The 24,812-nt window shown below is 39.0% G+C and overlaps 1 protein-coding gene across 11 annotated transcripts in view; it reads left to right on the top strand.

Moving 5' to 3' along the window:
* The window catches only part of Pcdh15 (protocadherin related 15), a 1,435,070-nt gene that overhangs the window by 779,575 nt on the left and 630,683 nt on the right, over positions 1-24,812 (top strand). For all 11 annotated transcript variants that reach the window (XR_008219809.1, XR_008219808.1, XM_052744717.1 and 8 more), the window contains one exon: positions 19,304-19,422. Coding sequence is in view for 9 of the 11 variants with exons in the window: in XM_052744717.1 (XP_052600677.1) it covers positions 19,332-19,422 (91 nt within the window). In the remaining 2 variants the exon portion in view is untranslated. The remainder of the gene's footprint in view (positions 1-19,303; positions 19,423-24,812) is intronic.

Genomic DNA, 24,812 nt, shown 5'->3' with positions numbered 1-24,812 from the left:
AAATTAAACACCATAGAATTTTAGCTTTATTGAAATAGAATTTGAAACATAAATTAATTAAAGATACTGAGAGAAGATTATTTTTGTTTTCATCTGAACTGTTTGTTATTATGTCAGAGTTAAGAATAGGAAGTGTCTTAGATCTTTTAAATATTTAAAATCTTCTTAGAACTTCAATTTTTAAAAATTACTTCATTCCCACATTTTTTCTTAACATGGGCGTGTTAAATACATGCCTTGCCACCATGATCTGACATCTTTGTAGATGTCTTCATATTTGCTGCCCACATTCATGTTTTTCTTTTTTTTTTTTTACCTTTTTTTTTTATTAATTTATTTTGCAATACAATTCAGTTCTACATATCAGCCACGGATTCCCTTGTTCTCCCCCCTCCCGTCCCCCTCACCTTCCCCCCAACCCCCCCCCCCCATTCCCATCTCCTCCAGGGCAAAGCCTTCCCCACAGACTGAGGTCAACCTGGTAGACTCAGTCCAGGTAGGTCTAGTCCCCTCCTCCCAGGCCGAGCCAAACAATCCTGCATAAGCCCCAGGTTTCAAACAGCCAACTCATGCAATGAGCACAAGATCTGGTCCCACTGACCAAATTGGTGATGCCATTCCCATTTCTATTTATTTCATTCTTTCCTCATAATATTAATGTACATAATAATAACACAAATGTGAATTACTATGGGGAATTTGACAGTGTTAAATATTTATAGGCATGATTTCAGTTTAATATTTATACTATTATAAACATTTGAATTTTATAGATGAGAGAACAAATGAGCTAAAAGGACCATCAAAAATCTTGTTCACAAACCCTGTCTAGCTTGAGGCAAATCTGTGCTCTTAAGTCTGTTTCTTGGAGAAGAAGCCATCAGCCCTGTTTTGAGTGTGGCTCTTGTTTCTTCTGACCTCTTTTGACCATGGACACCTCACACAGTGAAATGTTCCAAAGTGATGGACAGTCATCTGTCCAAATTCATGCATTGGTCCTCCAACGCTATGTAATGAATGCTGCTGTTTGCTGGAATGCTTCCTCTTCCATCCAAAGCTCTAGTCAGTTCTGGATCAGAAACCTGTACTTGTTCTGACAGCTTCCATCTGAAAACACTTGTTTGAGAATGGTGAATTACATGAAAATGATGGTTTCATTGAGAGTCATGTTGCTGGCAAGGCCATTACTATTGACCTCTGTGTTTCCTTTAGAAATCATTTTATGGAATCAGTAGTCCCATACAACTCTGAAATGACTAGTAGCATTTTAATCCTCCACGATCAGGAAACAGCAATGTTTGTTTCCAATCAAAACTTTAAGAGCGCAGATCTCAGAAAATACTGTCAGTCTAGAATGGGATATTTTACACTGATAAATTAACCTACCATGACAAACTAGTACATTGTGTGACATTGCACTGGGAATCTTCTAGAATTTGAATATACATTTCACCTTAATTAAAGGCCCCTTTACTTATATAAATTGAGCTATAATATATTAAAGGAAAGAAGATGCAAAGATCCTCCTTTGTCAAGGTCATAAAGAGATAGACTGGAAACAGCCGGCAATGGGGACGGTTATCATTTATGTGGGTTCTAACTTGTCTCTTAAATTTATGCTAAGCATGTGGTGCCTTTTCTTATGTACTCCAGGCCACGATGCTCTCATTTTGTTGTTGCTACAACTGAGACTGCCATTCCTGTCAGCTTGATGAGCATCTCACTTTGATTTCTTCAATCAGAGATGTTTGAATTTCTTCAGTCTTCGCTATGATGGAAATGTTAGCGTGTCTGAGCATAGAAATTACGGACGTTACATGGCTTCGTCTTATGTAAACTAAAATCATAAGCTTTAAGTTTGCTACAGAGCATTTCTATGCATGAACTGGTTTAGATAAGGTTAAATCAGGGGTTTGGGGTGGAGTGCGGACACAAGTCAAATGTGCAACCAAATTAGGGCTCTTTGGCACAACCTTTGAGTTCAGCGGACTCCAGCTGTACATATCTGAGGATGTGTGTGCTCTTTAGTGCTTCAGGAGAAAGATGATTTGAATAAAATCTTGGAATTTTAGTGAAATTAGTGATTGGGTAGAAAAATATATAAACGTATTTCATAAAGCTATGTACATATCTCATATTACAGTATGAGGATGCAAAGATAAGAATCAGGTGGCTATGAAGAGAATCCAACAAAGCGGTCTGCAATTCCCATTCAGTGCATTCTATTGAGCACCACAAATCACACTACAAGTCATCATGAACTATACTTTCAAACTACACATTTTACTTCTCTCCCAGCAGCCAGTGCCCTGAGAAGGAATAGAAGTTACCAAAGATGTAGTTCAAACAATCAGCTCCAAAATACAATACAAAGTGACTTTAAAGCATGTAAAATTAAGATCCATTCCTCTTCTTGTAAAGAGTCTGGAGAATTGCCTCTGTGTGCTTGGTCTGTGCAGAGAGCCGGTTTCCTGTTTCCTCTGCTTGCTCTCTTTCTGCATAAATGACTGTAATGGCACAGAGCCAAATTTCTGAGTAACTTAAACCCCTTTAAGTAGAAGATGTGCAGGAAAAATTGAGCATTCTCTGCAAATCTGTCAGGCATTTCTCTAAGTGCTGTGTAGGACCATAGTCACGAGGAAGAGATTTTCTTTTTCAGAAATCCAATTTCTTTGAAGGATGATATTCAAACCTCCAGCATCTGAAAAATACAAAACTTTACACAATAGCACAGTTGAAAATTTCATTTTTTTCCTTCTTTGGCATTTCAGTATTTCCTCACTGCCCACAGAGGCACACTTCCTGATTCATGAACAGTAAGCCCTCACAGTTAGTAAATGGTAGCCTAAGGTCATTCCTGTCAAGCTTGGTCCTTTGAATAGAAGACATTCGTGTAAACTGAGGCTGTGATGTTGGGGGTGGTATTCAGCAGAAGAACTTCAGTTCTGTAAAGGTGGGTCTATGACAGTCTATGTGGCCCATGGAATAGCAGTGCAGAGAGGGAATGGGTGGGGCATCGTCAGCAGAGAGAAGTATTTAGAGTGAAGGGTTATTAAGCATAGGCTGCTCTTAAACACAAAGTAAAAGAAAACATAAAAACAGGGATCTGAAGAGCCATATGTACAAACTAGGCCTCAAGGTGACTGGTGTTCCAGCACATACAATTTTTTTTTTTGGTTTTTAACATCTGAAATATTAAATCAAGAATATTTCACAAATAAGAATTGATGGCAAAATATATTTTTGTGTTTATTGGTTACACTTTCACTATGTCTTAAACTGTTATTTCCACCATGCCATCTGCCACCTCCCATGTCCATATTCTACCTTCTACAGGAAAGTCTGTCCCCTCCCATGTCCATATTCTACTTCCTATAGAAAAGTCTGTCACTTCACATGGGACCATCTGCCCCTTTCCATGGGACCATCTGCCACCTCCAATAACATCATCTTCCATCTCTTGTGTGACCATCTGTCATCTCCCTTGATACCATCTGCTGCCTCTCATGTCCATATGTCACATCTAATGGGATCATCTGCCACCTCGTGTGGGACTGTCATCTCCCATTGGACCGTCTGCCATCAACCCCCGTGGAACCATCTGCCACATACCAAGGGACCATCTGCACATAACAAGGGACCATCTGCCACCTCCCATGGACCTTCCATGTGGTCATCTGCCTACTCCCATAGGCCCACCTGTTACTTTCCATGGAATCGTCTTTCACCTCCCAAGGGACCATCTGTCACCTCCCAAGTATGTAACTGCCACCTCCTATGAGACCATCTTGAAGTCCTCATGGGCCCACCTGTCACTTCCCATGGGCTCACCCGTCACCTCCCATGGGCCCATCTGCCCCTCCCAAGACAGCATCTGCCGCATCCTATGAAAATACCTTCCTCTCCCACAAAAGCATATATCACCTCCCATGGGTCCATCTGTCACCTATCATGGAACCATCTTTCACCTCTCATGGGATCATCTGTCACCTCCCATGAGACCATCTGTCACCTTCCATAGGAACATCTGTCATCTCCTATTGGAGCATCCTCTACCTCTCATGGGTCCATCTATCACCTCCCATGTCCACATCCCACCTTCCATGGAACCATCTGTTTCCTTTTATAGAATTGTCGGTCTGTGTTTCCTGCTTAGGGGAGCATCTTTCATCCTTGAACAACATTCTGAATAAATAGCCTGGCATTTTTTTCACACACCTTCATCTGCTTATAATTTTACTCAAATTCAATGAGGGTAGCCTTTATGTCCCTAAGAGATTATTGGCATTCATAGGGAAACTGAGACATTAAACTTGATACCCAATAGATTTTGAAAGTTAATTCTGTTAACAGAAACTAAGAACTTTACTTGGTATGTCTGAGGTTATTATTATAATGAATAGTTTAGAGATTCCCTAGATGTTAAAGTCTAGTTTAATCTTTCCCCTTGCCCTGATTTCGACACTGAGTTGAGCATGATAAGGTCACAGTAAAGTAGGACTATTTCCTGGCCAAGCATTTTCTTCATGCCTCTGTGACCTCTCTTTTCCTATGACTTGGCCACAGCTTGTTCTTGTCCTTTTGGGAGCCTGTCACTCACTCCAGTGCTATCCATTCTGTTCTCTCTACCTAGTCCTTTGCTGCCTTCCCAGATAACCCTTTACAGCACTCAACAGTTCACCTGAATGCTAACCTCCATCTAGTTGAGAAATACTTTGTAGGAGGCATGGGTTGTATCTATAGGGCTGTCTGCTCTGAGCCTAGCAGAGTTGTGCAAGCTAACCTTGTTTGGGATTTGGGAATGTGCAGCATTAATCGTTATCAGTATTTAACAAATTGAAGCCAGTTTGTGAGCATGTGAGACACATACTGGCTATGACTCGCTCACCTCTTTGAAGTATCTTATTTCCTATTTACCTCTTTATGTAAAGTCTGACATATCACTAAAGGAAGGAATCCAAGGAATCATATAGATTTTACGTAGAAAATACTATTCCAAAGTATGTAGCATTCAAGCAGTGACATTGGTGAAGGGTTTTTTGTTTGTTTAGAGACTAACAATTTCTGTGAACCCTTTATGTACTATTTAAGTCTTTACTTTGTTGATTTATTCAGTTACTAAGTCCAAAAAAGGCTGTTTAGTGTATGAAATGAATGATGAAACATTTTTACACAATTTTCTGTATTACCCTTGTATTATTATTTATCACATATATCTTTAAAATGACTAATTTTATATCTTTTATTGTAATTTATGTGTATGTCATCTATTCCATATTCTCTATCATCTATAATTCTGATTTATTTATTTTACTCATCATTAACCCATCACATATCAGTCTAATCTATCTTCCACCTATCATCTATATAAATTACTAACAGTTACCATTATCAAAAATTCTTATTTTAACATTTTTGTGGCTTGGTTATACTTTTTTAGTAAGAACATTTTGTGTGTGTGTGTTTCGAGACAGGGTTTCTCTGTGTAGCTTTGTGCCTTTCCTGGAACTCACTCTGTAGCCCAGGTTGGCCTCGAACTCAAAGAGATCTGCCTGCCTCTGCCCCCAGAGTGCTGGGAATAAAGGCATGTGCCACCACTGCCCAGCTTTTTAGTAAAAACTTTTAGTGTTATTTCAAGGAAAGACTAAGTTTTGAAATGTTATGAAGAATACAGGAGTCCATCTAGGGACATCTAAAACCACTGAGTTCCTCCATGGCCATTATATTTTTTTAGTAGTTTAAGGTCCCTTTATTAATTGATGTGATTTTAAATTGTTAACTACTTTTATTGTCATTGATAAGTATGACTGGAACCCATCTCAGAACTCTCCTAGTAGCCAGTCAAGATATGAGCTTCAGGCTTGTGTTCTGTGTGTGGGCAGCTCACCCCTGCCTTGTTAGGCTGTTGCTCTGCATGTCTGTTATTTCATGGGAATTGTCTTCCCGAGTTGTTTGAGCCATGCTGCCCTTGGCATGGAAGCTCCGTGTGGGTCTTGAGCTGTTAGGAAACAAGAATTGGGGTGAGGATATCTCCACTGAGCAGCAGCTCACATTTTACTTGTCAGAGATGTCAAAACCTCAGATGGAGAGAAAGTACTGAGACATGCTCATTGCCACACAGCATCATTTTTGGTAGCATCCCTGTGCTCTCCACAGGGAACACTGCACATAACAAAGTATTTACTTGAGTGTCTACATCTATTCAGATTTGGATTCTGAAGATTGGTGCTCATGCTGAAAGTCCACTTCTTAGGGAATGATTAAATGTTGCTAAGCATATCAAGCCATATACTGTTGAGCAGAGTCTGACCTGCTCTTTCCTATTTACCGTATTTCATGCTCAGGACCATCCTGGTGCCTACCAGGATCATCCCAACACTACGGAGTGCAACTGAGAAACAGGAAGGATAACTTATTCCACTATTGAAAAGATCACTGTCCCTTAAAGTTTAATTTTGTAACCAACGTTTCTTCACCTTAGTTACATATTTCACATTTATCATCATCGTTTAGGAGATGTCTATTTTTCAATTTAATTGAGAAAACTTAGGAAATACTCTTCTTCATGCTAATTCTGTGTGAGGGCTTAGCTCTCTCCTTGTCTTCACACTCCCAGCATAACTTTCTCATCCCCACCTTCCACCAGCTGTGAATCTTTATTCTCTGCCTACAACAATGAAGTGTGGACAACTTGTTGCCAAGCTAAAGCCCTGTTCTCAGCATGGAAGCCAGCCTACTTCTGCTCTGTCTGAGCTCACCTTCCCTAAGTCCTTGTCACTGGTAACAGATGTCTTCAGCACCGATACCACATGTATGCATGTGCCTAATTCCCAAACTAGATATTGGCACTCATCTCTGCAGCATCCACTTGTACCTTATATAGTAACAAAGAAATCTCTAGATATTCCATTTTCTCGAACTGCAGCCTGGGTTGTTGTCTTGACTTACCCATTTAAGTGACTTTCCTTAGAGCCACCAGTGATTTCTGCTTTGACAGGTCCATAGTGGTGAATTCACCGTTCCTCTTACCCTCTGCCTACCAGTAGTGTGTGTTACACCGGAATCTCTCCTTCAAAGCCTTCCCTTGACTTCAGCCATTCCCTCTCCCTGCTTCTCAACCTTTAAGCTGGGTTTACCCAGTGACCTCTAAACATTTGTAAGTCTTGTGTATTTCTCCTTTCTACTCGCTAAGTCCTATCAGTTCTATGTTTATTTCATAAGTGACAACTTTCATATCCCCTCCTCCATTCTAGAATCAGTGGTGTCTTCCCATGGGCATCTGCATTTCAGCAACTCAACTCTTTCAGCCTTCAATGTCCGAAGCCAGAGTTTTGATTCTCCTCCAAACCTGCTCCTTTTTCAACATAATACCAGCTGTGGTGACACCTTCCTCCCCCAGGCTGCTGTATCAGCTGCTTCCCCTCCCAGTGGCTGTTTTCTCCCTCCTGTCACCTGCACAGGCCTCATGTCTCAATCACGGATTGCATGTTCCCAGCTCAGCAACTTCAGAAGTACATCCCTGTCTCCTAATTATGGACTCTCTATAATACCCTTGGCTTATTCATGTTCCAGTTCTAATGATATCTTCTCAGCTTTCCCTGAACAGCAAAATAATGCAGGAACCCTTTCCTGACTCCAGGCTCCCTTTCCTCATCATATTGTCCTTCATAATAATGAGAGTTAATAATATCAACTTTACATTTGTGTTTTTGCCTTTTCTCACTAAAAGTGCAAACATCATGAAGGCCTTTATTACTAACATATTTTAAAAAATAAGACGGTATCTAAAAAGTGCTCTATAATTGATTTAATGTCATGTGTATGAAATATGAACAGATGTATCTAAACATAGGTATTTGGCTGGGCGGTGGTGGCACAAACCTTTAATCCCAGCACTAGGGAGGCAGAGGCAGACAGATCTCTGTGAGTTAGAGGCCAGCCTGGTCTACAGAGTGAGATCTAGGACAGGCACCAAAACAACACAGAGAAACCCTGTCTCAGATAAACCAGATAGATAGATAGATAGATAGATAGATAGATAGATAGATAGATAGATGAAAATAAATATAGGTATTCAAGGACATACCTCAGATTTGTCTTCAGAAATTGTGGATAGTCATTGACTAAAGGGCTTCAGTCTGTTCATGCCTGTTTTCATAAGGGTTTCTGTTCATTCTCATTCACCTTGCACAACATGCCCCACCCTGTTTCAATTCCAGAGAAACACATAACTCATCATCAGTATCCTTAGAGGAAACAAACAAAAAAGCTAAGTAACTTCGTTTGCCTGAAAACCAGGCAAAATCTATAAAGATGCTTTTGCATTTAATTACTGCTCATTTATTTGTATTTGATTAAATGTATCTTGGCAATTTGTACATGTACCAATATAGCACATACTTAGACACATAGAGATATGTCAGAAATACATTCTCCACCTATAACATGTGCAGCAATCCCAGAATCAAACCTTTCAGTCACCAGCATTCATAAGTTCATCATGTTAGAATACAATTGTTTCTTTAACATTGTAGAAAAAAATAGTATTTTGATAATAACCAATGAAAAATAATTTTAGTTTATAGCAATATTTGACTTCCTTACAAGAGTGTAATGAAAACTTTCCTTATCAGACTGTTTTCATTCTCTTTCTTACTAGTTACTTTGTTTGTTTGTATTTTTCCACAAGCCAATCACTCTTGCCAGACACTTATTCCATTCTAATTGCCGTAGCTTAAGAATGCTCTACTCAGAATGAGATTACAAGAAAATTACAGACACGAGCCACACTTAAAGTGGCTTAATGTGACAGTTGGATGGCATTCGCCAGGCCTGTATTACTTGGCGGGCAGAAGATAGTGCATGATACAATTTTAGTCTTAGCTTGGAGGATTAAAATTAGTCTGCGTCTCGTGTGATTCTGTGGAAAGTGGTTTTTAGAGGCTAACCCCTGCCAACAGTATTTTCCGCTTTAATTAGCAATGCCTCGTGGATCTAAGTGCATTTGCCAGCTGCTTGTCCACTATTGTATAAAACCGCTTTCAATATCATCAAATACAAATTTTTCTCTTTAATGCACTAATCTCTAGCGAAAATGTCTGAGTTTATACCAACAAAGTATTAGCGATTTCCACAGTTTCACATGTTTTATTTTATAGTAGGTGGTTTTAAAAATAATGAAAAAAATGTACAAGTGGTATGAAAATGCTTCTAGAAAAAAGCTTCTATGCCGTTAGGTTTTATTTTTCTCTGTTTTATATATTAGTATTTTTCCTTCCATATTTAGATATACTTAACTTTTGAAAGGTATACTTTCTCCAAATACCATACCATGCATGTTATGATCACAGACACGATAACCTTGAAAATGTCTGTGGCAATCATGATATTCACTTGGAAAAGCTTCTTTATAATTAGGTTTGTGTAAAATCGGAAAATAACCTCCAGGAATGAGGTATCATGTAATCATTCTCTTTTCCTTCTTATTTGTATCTGGAAGACCAATATGTATACTTTTAGTATGTAAAGACTCTCATGGGAAGTTTTATCAATCTCAGTACTGTTCAAAAAGACAAGCAGCTATTTTTACCAAGAGCTGGTTTAAAAGATTGTCTAGAATCCTCTTTAAGCCTCAAAAGCATAGAAAAGGCATGGATAAACACACTTCAGTAGCAGAGGAACCTGGAGATTTGGTAGCATGTTTAAACATGCCCTCAGGGTTGCAAAATCTAGAGCATATATTAACACTGGAGGCAAAAGAAACAACCAGAATGCTGAGGACTGCCTGAGGGGCATTCTGGCTTTGTACTGGGGGTCTTGGTACTCAGGAGAATGAATTTCTGAGTACATGTGAATTGTATGATATTTTTTATTCTCTCTAATAAGTATGTAGCAGTTCTGTGTGGTGATATATTGTATACCCCAATGAAGCTTATCTGGAGATGAGAGGACAGAGCCAGCCACTAGATTAGACATAGAGGTCAGACAGTGGTGGCACACACCTTTAATCCCAAGAAGTAATATGGCAGAACACAGAAAGGTATAAAAGGCATGAGGAAACAGGAACTCACTCTCTTGAGGCTGAGGATTTCATAGAGGTGAGCTAGTGGCTGGCTGTTCTGCTTTTCTGATCTTTCAGCTTTCACCCCAATATCTGGCTCTGGGTTGTTTTTTTTTTTATTATAAGACCTTTTAAGATTCATGTTACAGTTCTGACAACTACCTTTTTTGAGAAAATAGTGACTAAAAGTATCACTGAAATTTCCACCTATCCCATCCTAGGTTCATATGTTGTCTTTACAGATAGTCTACATATTACAGACATGGAATTTCTACCCAACCCATCCTGGGTGTTTATCATATTGTCATTTAGATGGTGCACACCTTACAGGCACATCATTTTCCCAGACAAAAAAAATATACTAAGACCTGTTAAAAGTTCTCACAGTATGTGCTTATGAAAACAGGGAACACGATAATAATGACATGGGGATTCTGAACAGAGAGAGAGCTGAAAATCAAACTAGCTGGCTGTCGTCTGGCAGCCCATAAGATGAAGGGTTTCAAATTGGCACCAAGATCAGACCAATACAAGCAGCTCTTTAGTCAACATTGTCCGTTACGACGAAGGAGGAAGAGGAGGATGGACATGGTCTGTGAAAGGTGTATACACAAATGGGATATTGGTACTGTATTAATATAAAGAAAACTTAAGCAAAAATAATTCAGTTATGACTATGAGAATTAGCTATTTATGTAATAGATGCTTATTCTTTTTTTAATGCAAGATAAAAATAAATATCATAGATTGGAATTCCCAGGGCAAAGTTAATATTGGTTGAAATTCAGCAGAGTCTGTGCCCTTCTGAGTTCTCAGATTCTTTCAGTATCTTCCTAGTCTTTCATTCACACATGTGAACATCTAGCCAGGTGTAATGAAGAACACATGGAGTTATGGAACTGTTCTTGCTCAGCAGTTAAAGTGCTTACCACAGAAACATGAGGACCAGAGTTGGGATCCCCAAGATCCATGCAAATGCCAGGAAAAATAGTGGTGACCTGACTGTTATTCCTGGCTTGGGAAGGGGAGATAAGGGATCTCCAAGCATGATGGCTATCAAGACTAGTCAACGGGCAAGCTCTGGGTTTCACTGAGAGACCTGTCTCAATGAATAAAGGGAAACAACCATTGAGGGGGATGATGACCATATTAACTGAAACTCTGCATGCATGTGCACACATGTATAAGTGTGCCAGCATACATACAAAAATATATATGTACACATGTATACCACATTTACACATGAAAATGGGAAAAGTTAAAAATACATAAATGCAAACAAATACATACTACCATCACAATCACCTCTGGATTCTCTGGTTCTTTAAAGTCTTGTTACAAAGTGCACCATAATTAACTGTGGAGATGGGTGGTGGAGGCTTGGGTGGGTAAGGACAAGAGACTGCAATTTGTTGCTTTTCAATCCTTCCCTTTAGTATATCCTCATCCTCATTAAAATTGCTGCTCCAAAACCATTTCTCATATCTGATTCATCTTTACCCAAGGGCCTCATAGTAATGACGTCCACATCTTAAGGTTTCCTAGAAGCCCCTCACATCCACAAATAATGACTGGCTCTGATCTCATCACATGTCTCAGAAAGTAGACAGGGAAGTTTCTAGCCTTTAATTTGCATGGAGTTAATACTCTTTAATGATTTAGTTCTAAGGGGAATATCTTGCTGAGTCATGAAAAAAAATGTAGATTTTTTTTCATAGTTTTGGAAGTTAGGCAGCGTACATTAGGAGTGGTAATTAAATCTTGAACCTCTGAACTTCAGCAACGATTCTATGGGAAAAGCACTACTTTATACACATGATGAGAGCTAATTAATCGGGAAAAGACTATAATGTAAACTTCCATTGCATTTTGTCTCAGTCTTTCATTTTTACTCTGAAAAAAATTCTTCAGAATAAAAAGAACCTATTGTCAATTTCCAATAATCTCACTGTTTAAAAATATATTAAATTAGTATTTGCATATTCTGGTTTATATTAACTTAATCTTTAACAATTTCCTGACGAAAGAACCTTAAAATTCAAATACTATCAGGTTATAAAGGGCTTGCAAGTATGTGTGTACTAGCATTAAGAGGAAAATTTACATATTTTCATTGATTCCAAAAATAAATGGCCAATAAAATATGTCATACATGAAACCTAAATTAGAGTCAGTATTTGATGCCTATTTTCCAGTTGTGTTCCATGCTTATCTTTTCATAATGAATATAAGGATATGTTGAATATGTTCATAGTAAATATGCATTGTAATGCAAACAAATTTATATTTTCTATGAAGTTTGCAATATCATAGTGTTTGTTACAACAGTAGGTTATGAACGTCTCTGAGACAGCATACTTTATTCAGGGCTGACTCAGTAGCTTCCCTACCTTATTAGCAAATGTTACATAAATAATTGATTATTTTAAATTATATATCCACACACACGTACACACACATGCACACACACACATACACACACAGGAAAATCATAATCTATCATGTATCTATCTATCTACCCATATCCATCTATATTTCCTGTGTCTCTCTCCCCTTCTCTCCCCTCCTTCCCTCTGACTCTTTCTTTTTGTCTGCCTTCCCTTTATCTACCATCATCTTCTCGCCCTTTCTTTCCTGTCAGTTTCCAATTTCTAGACATTGACTCATGTAAATAACTGCATCAACAAAGTGGCATCACTGGGGCTGGAGAGATGGCTCAACAGCAAGGAACATTTATTGCTCTTGTACATGATTGGTGGTTCAGTTCCTAGAACCTACATGATGGGTCAAAATCCTCTATAACTCCAATTCCAGGAGATTCAATGCACTCAGGTTTTCTGTGACCACTAGGCACATGCATGGCACACATACTTAAATACAGGCAAAGCACTCATACATGTAAAATAAATCTAAATTCTTTTGAAAAAATGCAGCTCATTATATTATATTTTTCTACTTGTTAATTAGAAGCCCTGATTACTTATTGATAATATGGTAGGGCATCATATAGGATTTGCCTCTTTGGGGGCAGCAAAACAGGTGCCTGGAAACTCCATATGACCCATTGTTCAGTTCTTCACTCATTAGTAATTCATCTGCCTTTCTCAATGTTCTAAGCTCTGTTTTAAAGTGCTCTGCCCAGAATTTTCAAGTAATAGACTCACTAAAATAGATACACATTCAACTATTCCTAAAGAATACCGTTTAGTTTTAATCTATTAGTTACAACAGAATATTGTTTTGCCTCAATTTGTGGTTAAATGCCACAGGTTCCACTACTTTACACTATAAGAAAAATAACTATGCAAATAAATCATCTACAGCTATTACATCAATATAAAACATAGGAATGTTGAGCCAGTAAGTTCGTGGTAAACAGGCCAGGATCCTAGTGTTTTCAGCCTTAAGATACAATCACATATTGATTTTTTGTTAACTGACTAGATCTAAGAGAAGACTGTTTTTATAGTTTATCTGTGTTTCTTAGGTTATATAAAATTTACCAAATAAAACTATCAGTTGCAGTCTATCATAGTATAATAACTCATTTTCAAGACAGCTCCTTTATCCTGTGGGTATGTACTGGTGACATCAATCCTTACCCTAGACTCAACTCCAAGCACCCCCCACTACCTCCACATTCATTGAGAAATCTCCAGCATATGAACATTAGGGATTGGTCAACATTGCATCTAGTGCAAAACTAGACTGTTTTTCATTCTTATGTCATATTAGCTGAGACAGGACAGATTCTCTTCTTGGATTTTAATTAAATTTATGAAAAAAATGAGGTAATATCAGCTTCTATAATATAACTATAAATGAAATATAATTCATTTACATGTACTTTATATAGAGTTATGTAATATGGTTATAATACATTTGATTATGTTAAAACATGTATTAATACGTAAAATTATGAGAATAGTTCTGCATAGGTCAGTATAGAGTGTGAATTGACATATAAATAAACAAGAAAGGGAAAAGGTGATGTAATCTAGTAAGAAGGGTTGCATGGAATCTTCCTAAACATTATATTATAATAGATCTGTATCAGCAGCTGATGGGAGCAGATGGAGAAATCCACAGCCAAACATTAAGCAGAGCTTGGAGAACCCTGCAAAAGAGCAGGAAGAAAGATTGTAGTAGCCAGAGAAGTCAAGGGCTCCAGGTAATATGGCCTATAGAATCAACTAAGCAGGACTCATAGGAGCTCACAGAGACTGAAGTGGCAATCACAGAACCTGCATGGGTCTGTGCTAGGTCCTTTGCACATGTGTTATGGTTGTTTAGCTTGGTTTTGTGTGTTGGGGGGGGTGGGACTCCTGACAGTGGGAGTGGGGGTGTCTCTGACTCTTTTGCTTGCTCTTGGGATCCTTTTCCTCCTACTGGGTTGCCTCACCCAGCTTGACATGAGGGTTTGTGCCTAGTCTTACTGTGTCTTATGCTGTGTTCCGTTGATAATTCTGGGAGGCCTGCTCTTTTCTGAAGGAGACTGAGGAGAAGTGGATCTGGAGGAGAGGGCAGATGGGGAGAGACTTGGAGGAGTGGAGGGAGGGGAGACTGCAGTCTGGATGTATTGTATTAAGAAGTGAATACAATTTTTAAAAATGAAAAAAAAAAAGAAAAAGAAGGCAGGCAGACAGACAAGCACGTACAATTAGGCCACGCTTAAGACTGGACTATTTGCCTGAGCAATGAAGACACTATGATGTTTCCCAACTGAACTAGAAGAGAACTCGCTAGTCAGTTTAGGACATTCACAGTGGTGAAACATGGCCACACTGCAATGCTTTTTGTTCTCATTTTGTTCTCTCCTCATTGAGAGGAGGTTCACTTTACTCTAGCATGTGGGTCATAGACACTTCTCACTGGGAACACAGAACAGCGATGTGGTCTTTCTGTATTGCTCTTTCTAAAGCTGGGTCAGAGATCAGAATTCTGTCTTGGACATTTGACTGGCAAACTGCTGAAGGTCAGGCTCCCACTACTACGCTATGGGGCTCCCCTGCTGCCTCTTGAGAGTGGATGTGGGATGGCCTATCACTTTAGTGATGGTACACTCCAGATTTGGTGTCACAAGAAAAGCAGGGGTCCCTTTCCTAGTGGTGAGAAGCAATGGCTTAAAGAACAGTTCACATTTTCGAAAGTGTATTTCTAGGATCCGGCTGGTGTCTATCTCCATTGCTCTTGCCCTTCCTATGACTCTTACCCTTGATAAGAGCATGGGTTAAATGCTGAAGGGGGAGTCTTTGATTTGTACTCAAACAGTAAAAGGTAAAGAGACCCTTTTTCTCGCTCTAAGACATGAATAGACTGCACTTGAACTGTAGACAAGCGGCAGAAGGCTCACAGACAGGCTCTTAGGAAACTCAGGCTTTGTACATGGTTCTCCTTCGACTATCAATGCTATGTGCAGCCTAATTTCATCTGTTAATGGAAAGTTAAGGATAATGTGATGCTGTAATTTTTTTTCGACAATGCTGGCTCTTTCATTTTGTGACACGTGTGCCCTTTTAAACATTGTTTATAATGATGTCTATGGAATTTTATATTCATTTGGCTAATATGTGCTATCCATAGATAATAGTCCATGAAAATGATTGCATTTTCATCATTGATATTTTCTACCTGCTAGAACAACAAGTGGTATCCAGTGTCCCCTCTGTAAGTTCTTGCTGGGTGAATTTACAGATTAGTAGAATAATGCAAATACTTTATTATTATTATTATTATTATTATTATTATTATTATTATTATTATTTAGGGAACACAATTGATGTAAAATCCAAAACTGATATATCCTCTAGAGAATAATTATGTTAAGGTATTTTGGCCCCCAGGAAAAGATCAAACACCAAGCATGAAGCTTCCACCTCTCATCTGTAAGATTGAAAACCTAATTGTGAAAGCTTCTATCCCCAGTATTTTGACAGGGTTTGAATGTGACGGCCAAAGTAAGTCGAATGACACCAGAGGATTGAACATACTAATTAAATTACCTCCTTAATAGAGAGTAGATTGAAGTTCTTCAAAGCTCACTGTATGCCTTTTAAACTCTGGCATACTTTAGACTTCTCAGGCATAGGAATATCTGAACAGTGATGTGCTGAGAAGAGTTGTACCTAGAGGATCTGGCTCTCGAGTTTGCTGGAGGCGCCGGCCTGCCCTTCAATGTGATGACTAAAATGTGTTCTACTCCTTTAGCAGCGTACTGGGTTTTCACCTCTAGAAGGTTATTTTCTGCAATTCCAAAAACCTCAAAGCTACTGAAGAAGTAGTCTTGACCTAAAACCCCTGATCTGTTTCAGCTTGTGTCATGCTAGATTCCACTGCTGGGCACAGTTCCTCTGGTTGGCACAACATGGCTTTAGGTACACACAGTGTCCTCTAGTTCTTGAATCACAGACCTCCTTTAAAGGGGCATTCTCACTATGTTTCTATATAGAGTCAGATTTTCTCCATCTGTAGGGTGTCAGGTTTGTAGGGTGGGTTGTAGCCTTCTTAAAGGTTGGTGGATGCAACACATGGAAATTGTTACAGGTAGATTAGAGTTAAAGCAAGTAGAAAGCAAGGAAGGAAATAATGAAAGCACAGAGGTGTTGCATTTTCTTTATTCAGAAACAACCAGACATCTTCCAGGCAGATGGCAGTCTATCTTCTCTGTCAAGTATGCATGATTTAGTGTGATATTTTCTAAAGTGTAAGACACCCTGTCATAAGCCCGTAGAGGGTCACATGTCAAAGGGGGCTATTTCTGGAAGCACAACAGGACCAATAGCTGGGATGATTTTAAAGTGATGACCTGTAAGGTCGTTTTCATCTTGAAAGCTTTTAAGTGAAAGTAAATTGGTTTGAGTCAGACATAAAACAATATAATATCATCCTAAAGAGTAACAAACTCAGAGTTAACAAAGGAACAGAGAAGTCACATGGGCAGAATTGGGACCCACAAAGGAAGGCAACAACTATGTCTTTCTGGCCTGGGCAAGATGCTGCTTTTACTTCCATTGTTTCTTATGGATATTGTTGCAGTATCTTCTCGCTCATTCATCAGTTTTGAGTGTTTGTTTATTCCCTTAATTCTTTTCATTCCTGGAGATGGAACCCAGGATATTGGCCATGCGATGTAAGTGCTCAGCTGTTGAGGTCATCCCCAGCCCTGTTTTTAGCTTGTGCTTTTAATTATTAACATCATTTTTGCTTGCTTTCTTTGGAATGTTGTCGTGTCTGAAAAAGACGTGTTAGCACCATTATCTTCCAACATGACAAGAAATCCCTAGAATACCAAGAAAGGGAGGAATGGCTGCAGAGTGTGGAAGAGTTCTACTCTAGGTTTGTGACTCCCTTGAAGCCTAAGACAGTTTGTTTATTTCTTTGTTTGTTTGTTGTTGTTGGTTTTTCCTCTGGGAAATTACCCAAAACTTCTCTGGGATGGAATGACCATAGATAGACTCCAGTTCAAACTCCATGGACTTCTCATTCCTGTACCATCCTGCAAGCTGGGGTTTGTAGCAAAGATGTGTCCTGAGCCCCTCGCCCTTTCAGGGGGTGAGGAAGATAGCAATAATGCATTTCTAATGATACATGGAAGCAACACATGAGCCACACCATGATGCACAAGTCCAGATGCAGAGTGGCAGAGATTCATAGCTGACATGATGATTCTCATGCCAAGTGAGTCACTGTCCTGAGCTTGCATTTATGCTTGCCTAATGGTTCAGTGCTTAGAACAATTAGATAGGGAGTGTGTTATTGCTGTTTAATTTTAGTGAACGCGGCAGCTTTTATTTAGTTTCTTCAAAGCCCTGTAACTGGTTGATGAACTCAGATTAAAATAAAATCCATATCCTTTTATCTCATTCCTCTATAGCACAGCCAAGAAATATATAAATAGTCCATGTAAAGTGAAGCTCCTATTCCCTCTTATGGAAAACAAAAATAAGAAAATGTCTCTGACCCAGTGTAGCACTGCACATACTAGCAGAACACTTTGATGTCTCTTTAACATATTTCAATAAGCTCTATGTGATACAGTATGGTAAAAAAAATCAATACCATAAGACACATGTCAATGAAATATAGACACTATAAAATAGCATAAAATTGTGTGCCCTCTGCTTAGGCCTATCTAAGCTGTTCTAGTGAGGAGAATCCTAGGGGCTGTGCGTATTGCAGGACCTCATACCCCATCTGAGCTGTTGAAACATTCAACTCTGTCAAGTGGATTAAGAGGCCATCCCAACTCTGTGCCATCAGAGGAGATCCTAGGCCTGGTGTACATCCTCACACAACAGCCTTCCTGAGAGGCTGAGCACCAGCTGGTCTCTTTAGACAAGCCTGCCCCTGCCCCTGCCCCTAGTTAACCACACTTTCCCCAGTCTGTTCCAAGGACCTGACTCACTGAGTCCCTCTGTTTCCTGTCCTTGGTAACATTTCAGTCTAAAACCTGTGAATCCAAGAAGCTGAGTTCAGATTTCCACTTGGCTACAGACTATAACGTTTCAGTCTGCGTAATCTGGTGTGGATAATTTTCTCAATTTAGAAGGAAATTCAGTACATCATTCTTTTAAAAATATTTTCAGTGTATTAACTAACTACTGATTTCTCAATACATCAATCTTTTTCTTTCAAACTTGCTGGGGCACTGGAAACTAAAACATAGGAATTAAAATGCTCCTAAATTCTTAGAAAGACAATGCAATAAAAATTACTGGCTTTTTCTAAGTTTGTCTTGGCATATTTAAGAAAGTCTCCAATTACTGTACCAGAAAGGAATGACCATTTTTCATGATGTTTTTTTTGCCATGTAATTCCTTATGGTTCATTTTCATTAAAATTCTCAGTTGTAAAACGAACAATTGACAAGTTGTCTTAAAGAAAGGTATATTATATTGTTGAATTACACTGTGAAAAACCATGTATTTACTGAGGTAGACTGATTAGGATTTCATTTAGCCCTTCTCCGTGTCTCAGATTTCAAGATGTCATGCTTTTAATGTTATCAGTGTGCTGACTTTCCGGCCATCTTGCTTGCCAATCAAATAAGAGGCAACTTCTGTGCAAATTCATGTCTTTGAAGGGTTCCAGTGTGTTAGCCACGAGTGTTACTTGATAATGGATGGTGTGATACAGGTAATTAACTATAAAGTCATTAAGACTTCTCTGTGCCCTGGCAGTTTTGTTTTCCTATTGCTGATAATGAACTTGTCAAATGTGTTTTCCTGCTTCCTGTTATTTCAGATCAGCCTTGAGTGAAATTTGACAGAAGATGTTCCCGCAGCTCGCTCTATGGAAGTGTTTACCCCATGGGATCATCATTGCCTCGCTCTTGGCAGTCAGCTGGGGCCAGTATGATGATGGTAAGTCTGCCTTTTACTCTGATCTTGATACTTAAACAAGCCTTCTCTCCCGTAATGAATATTGATTTCTAGTTATTTTCAAAGGTCTGAAGCTCTTTGTAGGAACTTAAGTGGATGAGCTTACAAAAGTGGCTGTAGATGTGTTTGATTCTCTGTAAAGATTGCAGTGTGTAGAAAACCCCACATAAAACCTCCATTTGAATACTTACTAAGGGAGTGCTAAATTGCTTTGAAAAACATTAAATTCCACTAATGCCTTTGAATGAACACAAATAGTAGTCTCTGATAAAGCCAGCAATATAACGCACAGCACATTCTTCCATGAGTCAAAAATCTGTAACCGACCATTGGAAAAGCTCTAAGTGGTTGGAGGGCTGGGGACACCACTGCACATTGCTTTATTCGATGCCTTGAGATTTTGTTTCAAAATAGAACATGTCAAAGGCTTGGTAATTGACTTAAGTCATTCCATAATAGCAATTCAGTTTACTAAAAATAAATAAGTCACCTTCAGTATCTTTCAAAGGATTCATTACATTAGGTTTGCAGTGACCAAGATATGCTTGGGTTAATGTATTTTTTTGTTTGAGTTATCAGTTTTAAATACCACACAGTGAGAATTAGGATATTATATAGATACATAAATGTGAGATATATATGTATGGTATACTTATATAAGATGCATCTATTTACATATTTGGCACATACACACACATGTGTAAGTGAAAGAGAAAATATAGGTAAATTTCCTCTTGGAATTTTAATACCTATGAATGTGTTTATTTCTTTAACTTCCTGTTGTTTTTATTTGATGTTTATTCAGCATAGTGGGAACATAAACCCTGTAGCAGCCTCTTCCTTCTTGACTTGTTACCTGGTTGGTCTCAGTAGTAACCAAGAGTGTGAAATTCCTTTGTACTCTGCCTAGCTAAGTTGACATGCCTGAAGATAAATGAGTTAGTTTGACATTTTCCAAATGTGTTCAAGTTGTTCACACATTAAGTTACCCTTGGTCCTCAGTATTTATGGAGGTGAATATCTTTTGGGATTGAAGAACAACCTATAATGTTTATTCATAAAATCAGAAGATTTACCCTGGAGTGGTCCCACTAATTAGCACTCTGTTTATGTCAAGTACATCTAAATTAAATGTTCACACTTTTTCCTTTAATGGAAAATTTAAATACCCAGTCTAAAAAAATGAATTTTAAAAAGTAGTAATAAGTAAACAGCTGCTTGGAATTTTAAAAATACAATTTAAGAGGCATTCAAGTATATTGAAGGAACACATTTTAATTGAGCTCTCAGTAACAAATCAGTGTGCCCATATTTATTTCATAAAACATTCTATTCTTATTCATATTTAACAGTCATATTGAGCAGACAAGCCATTTCTCACGTTATACATTCACAAATCACACACTTTAGTGAGGCAATTTGTGTAATGAGATGAAGCCACCCATGTTTAAAGCATAATGCTATCAATGGATTTTGTTCCTAAGCTCATTACAGCTCTTGCTCTTTTCTCAAGGGACTTGTGCAGTCTCTGTTATGGGGCCAATGTTGGTTATTGTGTAGATAAGTCCTTGAAGGACAGTGGAGCAGTGCACCTTTCTCTGCTGGCCAATGGCAAGGCTAACTCTTAAAGGCTTCAAGTCAACTGTCTGGCTCAGTCTCTGTAGCCTTCCCAGCTCACTTCTAGAGGTGAGTGACTCAATTTTAGGAAGAGACCGACTTGGTGGCCCGATGATACAAGAAAGAATGCAGGTCCTTGAGCTCTGCAGTTGTTTGATAGTGCTTTGCAGGAAGTATTTAGCTGAAAGTGTGCCTCAGTATCCCCTCTGTGCTTATGCTCCAGGAAAATTCTCATTCCTTGGCTGTGCTTCCAGTCAGACTTTTCATTCTGTCCACCTCTCACTCTTTTCAAGAATCAATGGCCCTTTGTTTTGTTGTTGTTTATTCCCCCTGAGGTATATGTGACTAAAACAAGATTCTATAGATTTTTTTTTGTCAAATTTCCATGCAAAGTCATAAGAATGAATTACCCCCATGCGTGATATCAGTAGTGAGTATGCCATGGAGAACACACAGAAGCATTTTACTGAACATGGGGTAGGGACATATTGAGGCAATGCTTATCCAGGGGTCTGTGTATAGATGCAACGTTCAAGGAGTGCAGTAGTGACATTCATAAAGAATAAAAGAAAAAGTCAGATTCAAAGATAACTTTTGCCACTGATTATTACCTGGTTTAATGAATGCCTTACAATAGTTGACAACAGATTTATATATAGGAGAAGTTTCAGGGAAGGTGGAAGGGGAAACATAATTTATCATCTTTTATTTATTTATTCATTGCTAGACAGATAAATTAATAAATAAAAGATGATAAATTTTCTGGACTTTGACTTATTTTTATGTATTCTCTTAATTAAGTAAAAGGTAAATGGAGCATTTATTTAATAAATAATTTTTTCCTAAATGGAATATTCTAGTATTATTGAAATATATAAATGCTTCTAGTAAAAATGTATTAAATATTTTTTAAAATTTTATATTCATATTTATTTTTAAAATTTTAAGTCTTTTTGTTTGAGAATTTCATACATGCATATATGTTTTGATCCAATTTAATCCCCTTTCTTATCCCTCCAAGTCCTCCATTGCCCCTCTCCCAACATTTTTCCCTCCTTACTTCATGTGCTCTGATCTTTTTGTTTGTTTTAAACCATCTAAGTCTACTTAGTGATGTCTGTATATGCCTAGATGTAGGACTATCTACCAGAGTGCGGGTAACCTCACAGGAGCTATATCCCTGGAAAAAAAATGATTCTCAATCCCCCAACAGCTATCTATGGCAAGTACTTTCTCAACTACAGATGCTGCTTCATGAGTCCCCCACCCCTTCATCCATGGTGGACTTGGTCTGGCTTGATCTTCTGCAGGTCTTGCGAGTACAGTCCCAGCTCCTGTGAGTGCATGTGCGCAACCCCACCATCATGATCAGCAAATACTACTTAGCTGCAGTCATCTATTACCTTGGGCTCTTACAATTTTTTTCTGCCTGCTCCTTTGCAATTATCCTTGACTCTTAAGGGCAGGAGGTATGTTCTAATTGTCCCATTTAGAGCTGGGCACTTCACAGTCTGTAGTTGTCTAAAGGTTGACCAGCTGTGGGGTCTCTGTATTAATTGCTGTCTACTGTAATAAATAGCTACTTTGGTGAGAGTTTGGGAGATGCACTGATTTATGGGTATAAAGATAAGAACTTGAGGGATTGTTGGCTACTATGTTCATTGAGTGGACTAATTGTCTAAGGTTCTCCCCTAGGTCCAATGACCTAGCCAGCCACTAGAGTTTTGACCGAGTTAATGGTATTAGGCATGAGTTCCATTTTCTGGAGCAGGCTTTAAATCCAATTAAAAAGTGGTTAGTTCAACCTGCAATCCATAGCTCCAGAGAGGCTAGATAGCAAGGAGGGCACAAAGAGGGACACATGGATTTGCCTGGGAAGGGGAAATAGAAGAGATCTCCTGGGTAAACTGGGGCCGGGGAGAAGAGGATGGGAACTTGAGGGAGTGGGTTGGGCAGGCTGGGAGTAAGAGTCAAGTTGAGAGCCAGATGGAGGGGAAGAGTAATAAAAGAGATATCTGGGTAGGGCTGGGGGGGACCATTTCAGGGTTAGGGAGAAACCTGGTGCTAGGGAAGTTCCCAGGAATCCACAAGGATGACCCCAGCTAAGACCCCTAGCAATAGTGGAGAGGGTGCCTGAGCTGGCCTTCTCCTGTAATCAGATTGGTGACTACCCTGATTGTCATCAGAGAACCTTTATCCAGTAACTGATGGAAGCAGATACAGAGATCCACAGCCAAGCACTGGGACAAGCTCTGGGAGTCCAGTTGAAGAAAGGAAAAGGGATTGTAGGAGACAGGGGGGTCAAGGTCATGATAGGGAAATCCACAGAGACAGCTGACCTGAGCTCTTGGGAGCTCATGGACTCTGAACCAACAGTTAGGGAGCCTGCATGGGACTGACCTAGACTCTCTGCATGTGTGTGACAGTTGTGTAGCTTGGTCTGTTTGTAAGACTCATAGCTGTGAGATCAGGATCTGTCTCTGGTACTTAGCAGACTTTTGAGAACCTTTTCCCCATGCTGAATTACCTCATCCAGCCTTGATGCAGGGGGAGGAACTGGGTCCTTCCTCAACTTAATGTGCCATGCTTTGTTCAAGCCCATAGGAGGCCTGCTTCTTTCTGAATGGAGACAGAGGAGGAGTGGATGGGGAGGGGGTTAGATAGGAGGTGGGTGGGGGAGACAGGAGGAGAGGAGGGAGGAGAAACTGTAGTAAGTATGTAAAATAAGTGGAAAAATGTTATTAAATAAAACAAACGTTTTTTTAAAAGTGGTTGGTTCTCTTATAATATTTGTGCCCTTCTTGAACCAGTGGCCCTATTTTGGAAGGCCGGTCACTGTAGTGCACAGGGTTGACAGTTGGGTCAGACTGTTGGTTATTTTTCTTTCCTAGTAGCATGAATGTGCATGATACCTTCTGGCATCGCAAAAGCTAGCCAGTAGGGATGAAGCTTCTAGGGTTGGTACCAGCTTAACTTACCCCTTCTCATCTTATCAACGGGATATGTGTTCAATGCATTAGAAATGTGTTGATCAGTTATTCCACAGTAGCCATATCATCTATTACTCCATATCTAGGCAAGTATTAATAACACAGATGAGGTAAAGAACAGTTCTTGAGAGTAAGAATTGTGAATTTACTTAACAAATAGAGCAAGTAGAAAATTGGAGACTATAATTAACATTCTTCTTATGTTACATTATGCATGTTAGCTAATGGCCAGGCTTGCTGTTTTGTATATTCTTTTCTGATGGTGAGGGATCTTGTATGTCCTTCTATCCCCAAGACAGAGTTTTAAAATCTGAAAGCACATGGCTATTTCTCTCTCTTTTTTGGTTTCTATAATATTTTCCTAGCAATCAGTTTCGTGTATATAGTATTTACATTTTTCTACTCCAAGCTCATATCTGGAATACTTCAGTGGCTTCTGAATACTGCAGTAACCAATTCTCTTACTCTCAACATGCAAGGGCTGGAAGACAAAGATAAAAAGAGACAGAGTAGAAAATTGGTTTCTGATAAACAGAAGACCACCTGCTGTACTCAGGACACATGCTATCTGCTCACATAAGCACTCACACAGGCCATTTCCAAGATTCTGGAGAAGAGCCAGTCTGTTGCTAGTATATCAGGCATTTTCTCTGCTATGTTGAGTCAGAGAAGTGAAAAGTCTAACTCAACGTTCCACCTGTATGATACAATTAATAATGATCATCAATGTGATGCTATCTTTGTGGTTCTGGGATGAGAAAACTG

This window comes from Peromyscus californicus, unplaced genomic scaffold, assembly GCF_007827085.1.
Source record: "Peromyscus californicus insignis strain IS unplaced genomic scaffold, ASM782708v3 Scaffold_19__1_contigs__length_69161282, whole genome shotgun sequence".
NCBI classification, from domain to species: domain Eukaryota; kingdom Metazoa; phylum Chordata; class Mammalia; order Rodentia; family Cricetidae; genus Peromyscus; species Peromyscus californicus.
Note: the sequence above shows the minus strand (reverse complement) of the source record. Positions and strands in the feature narration are given on the sequence as shown.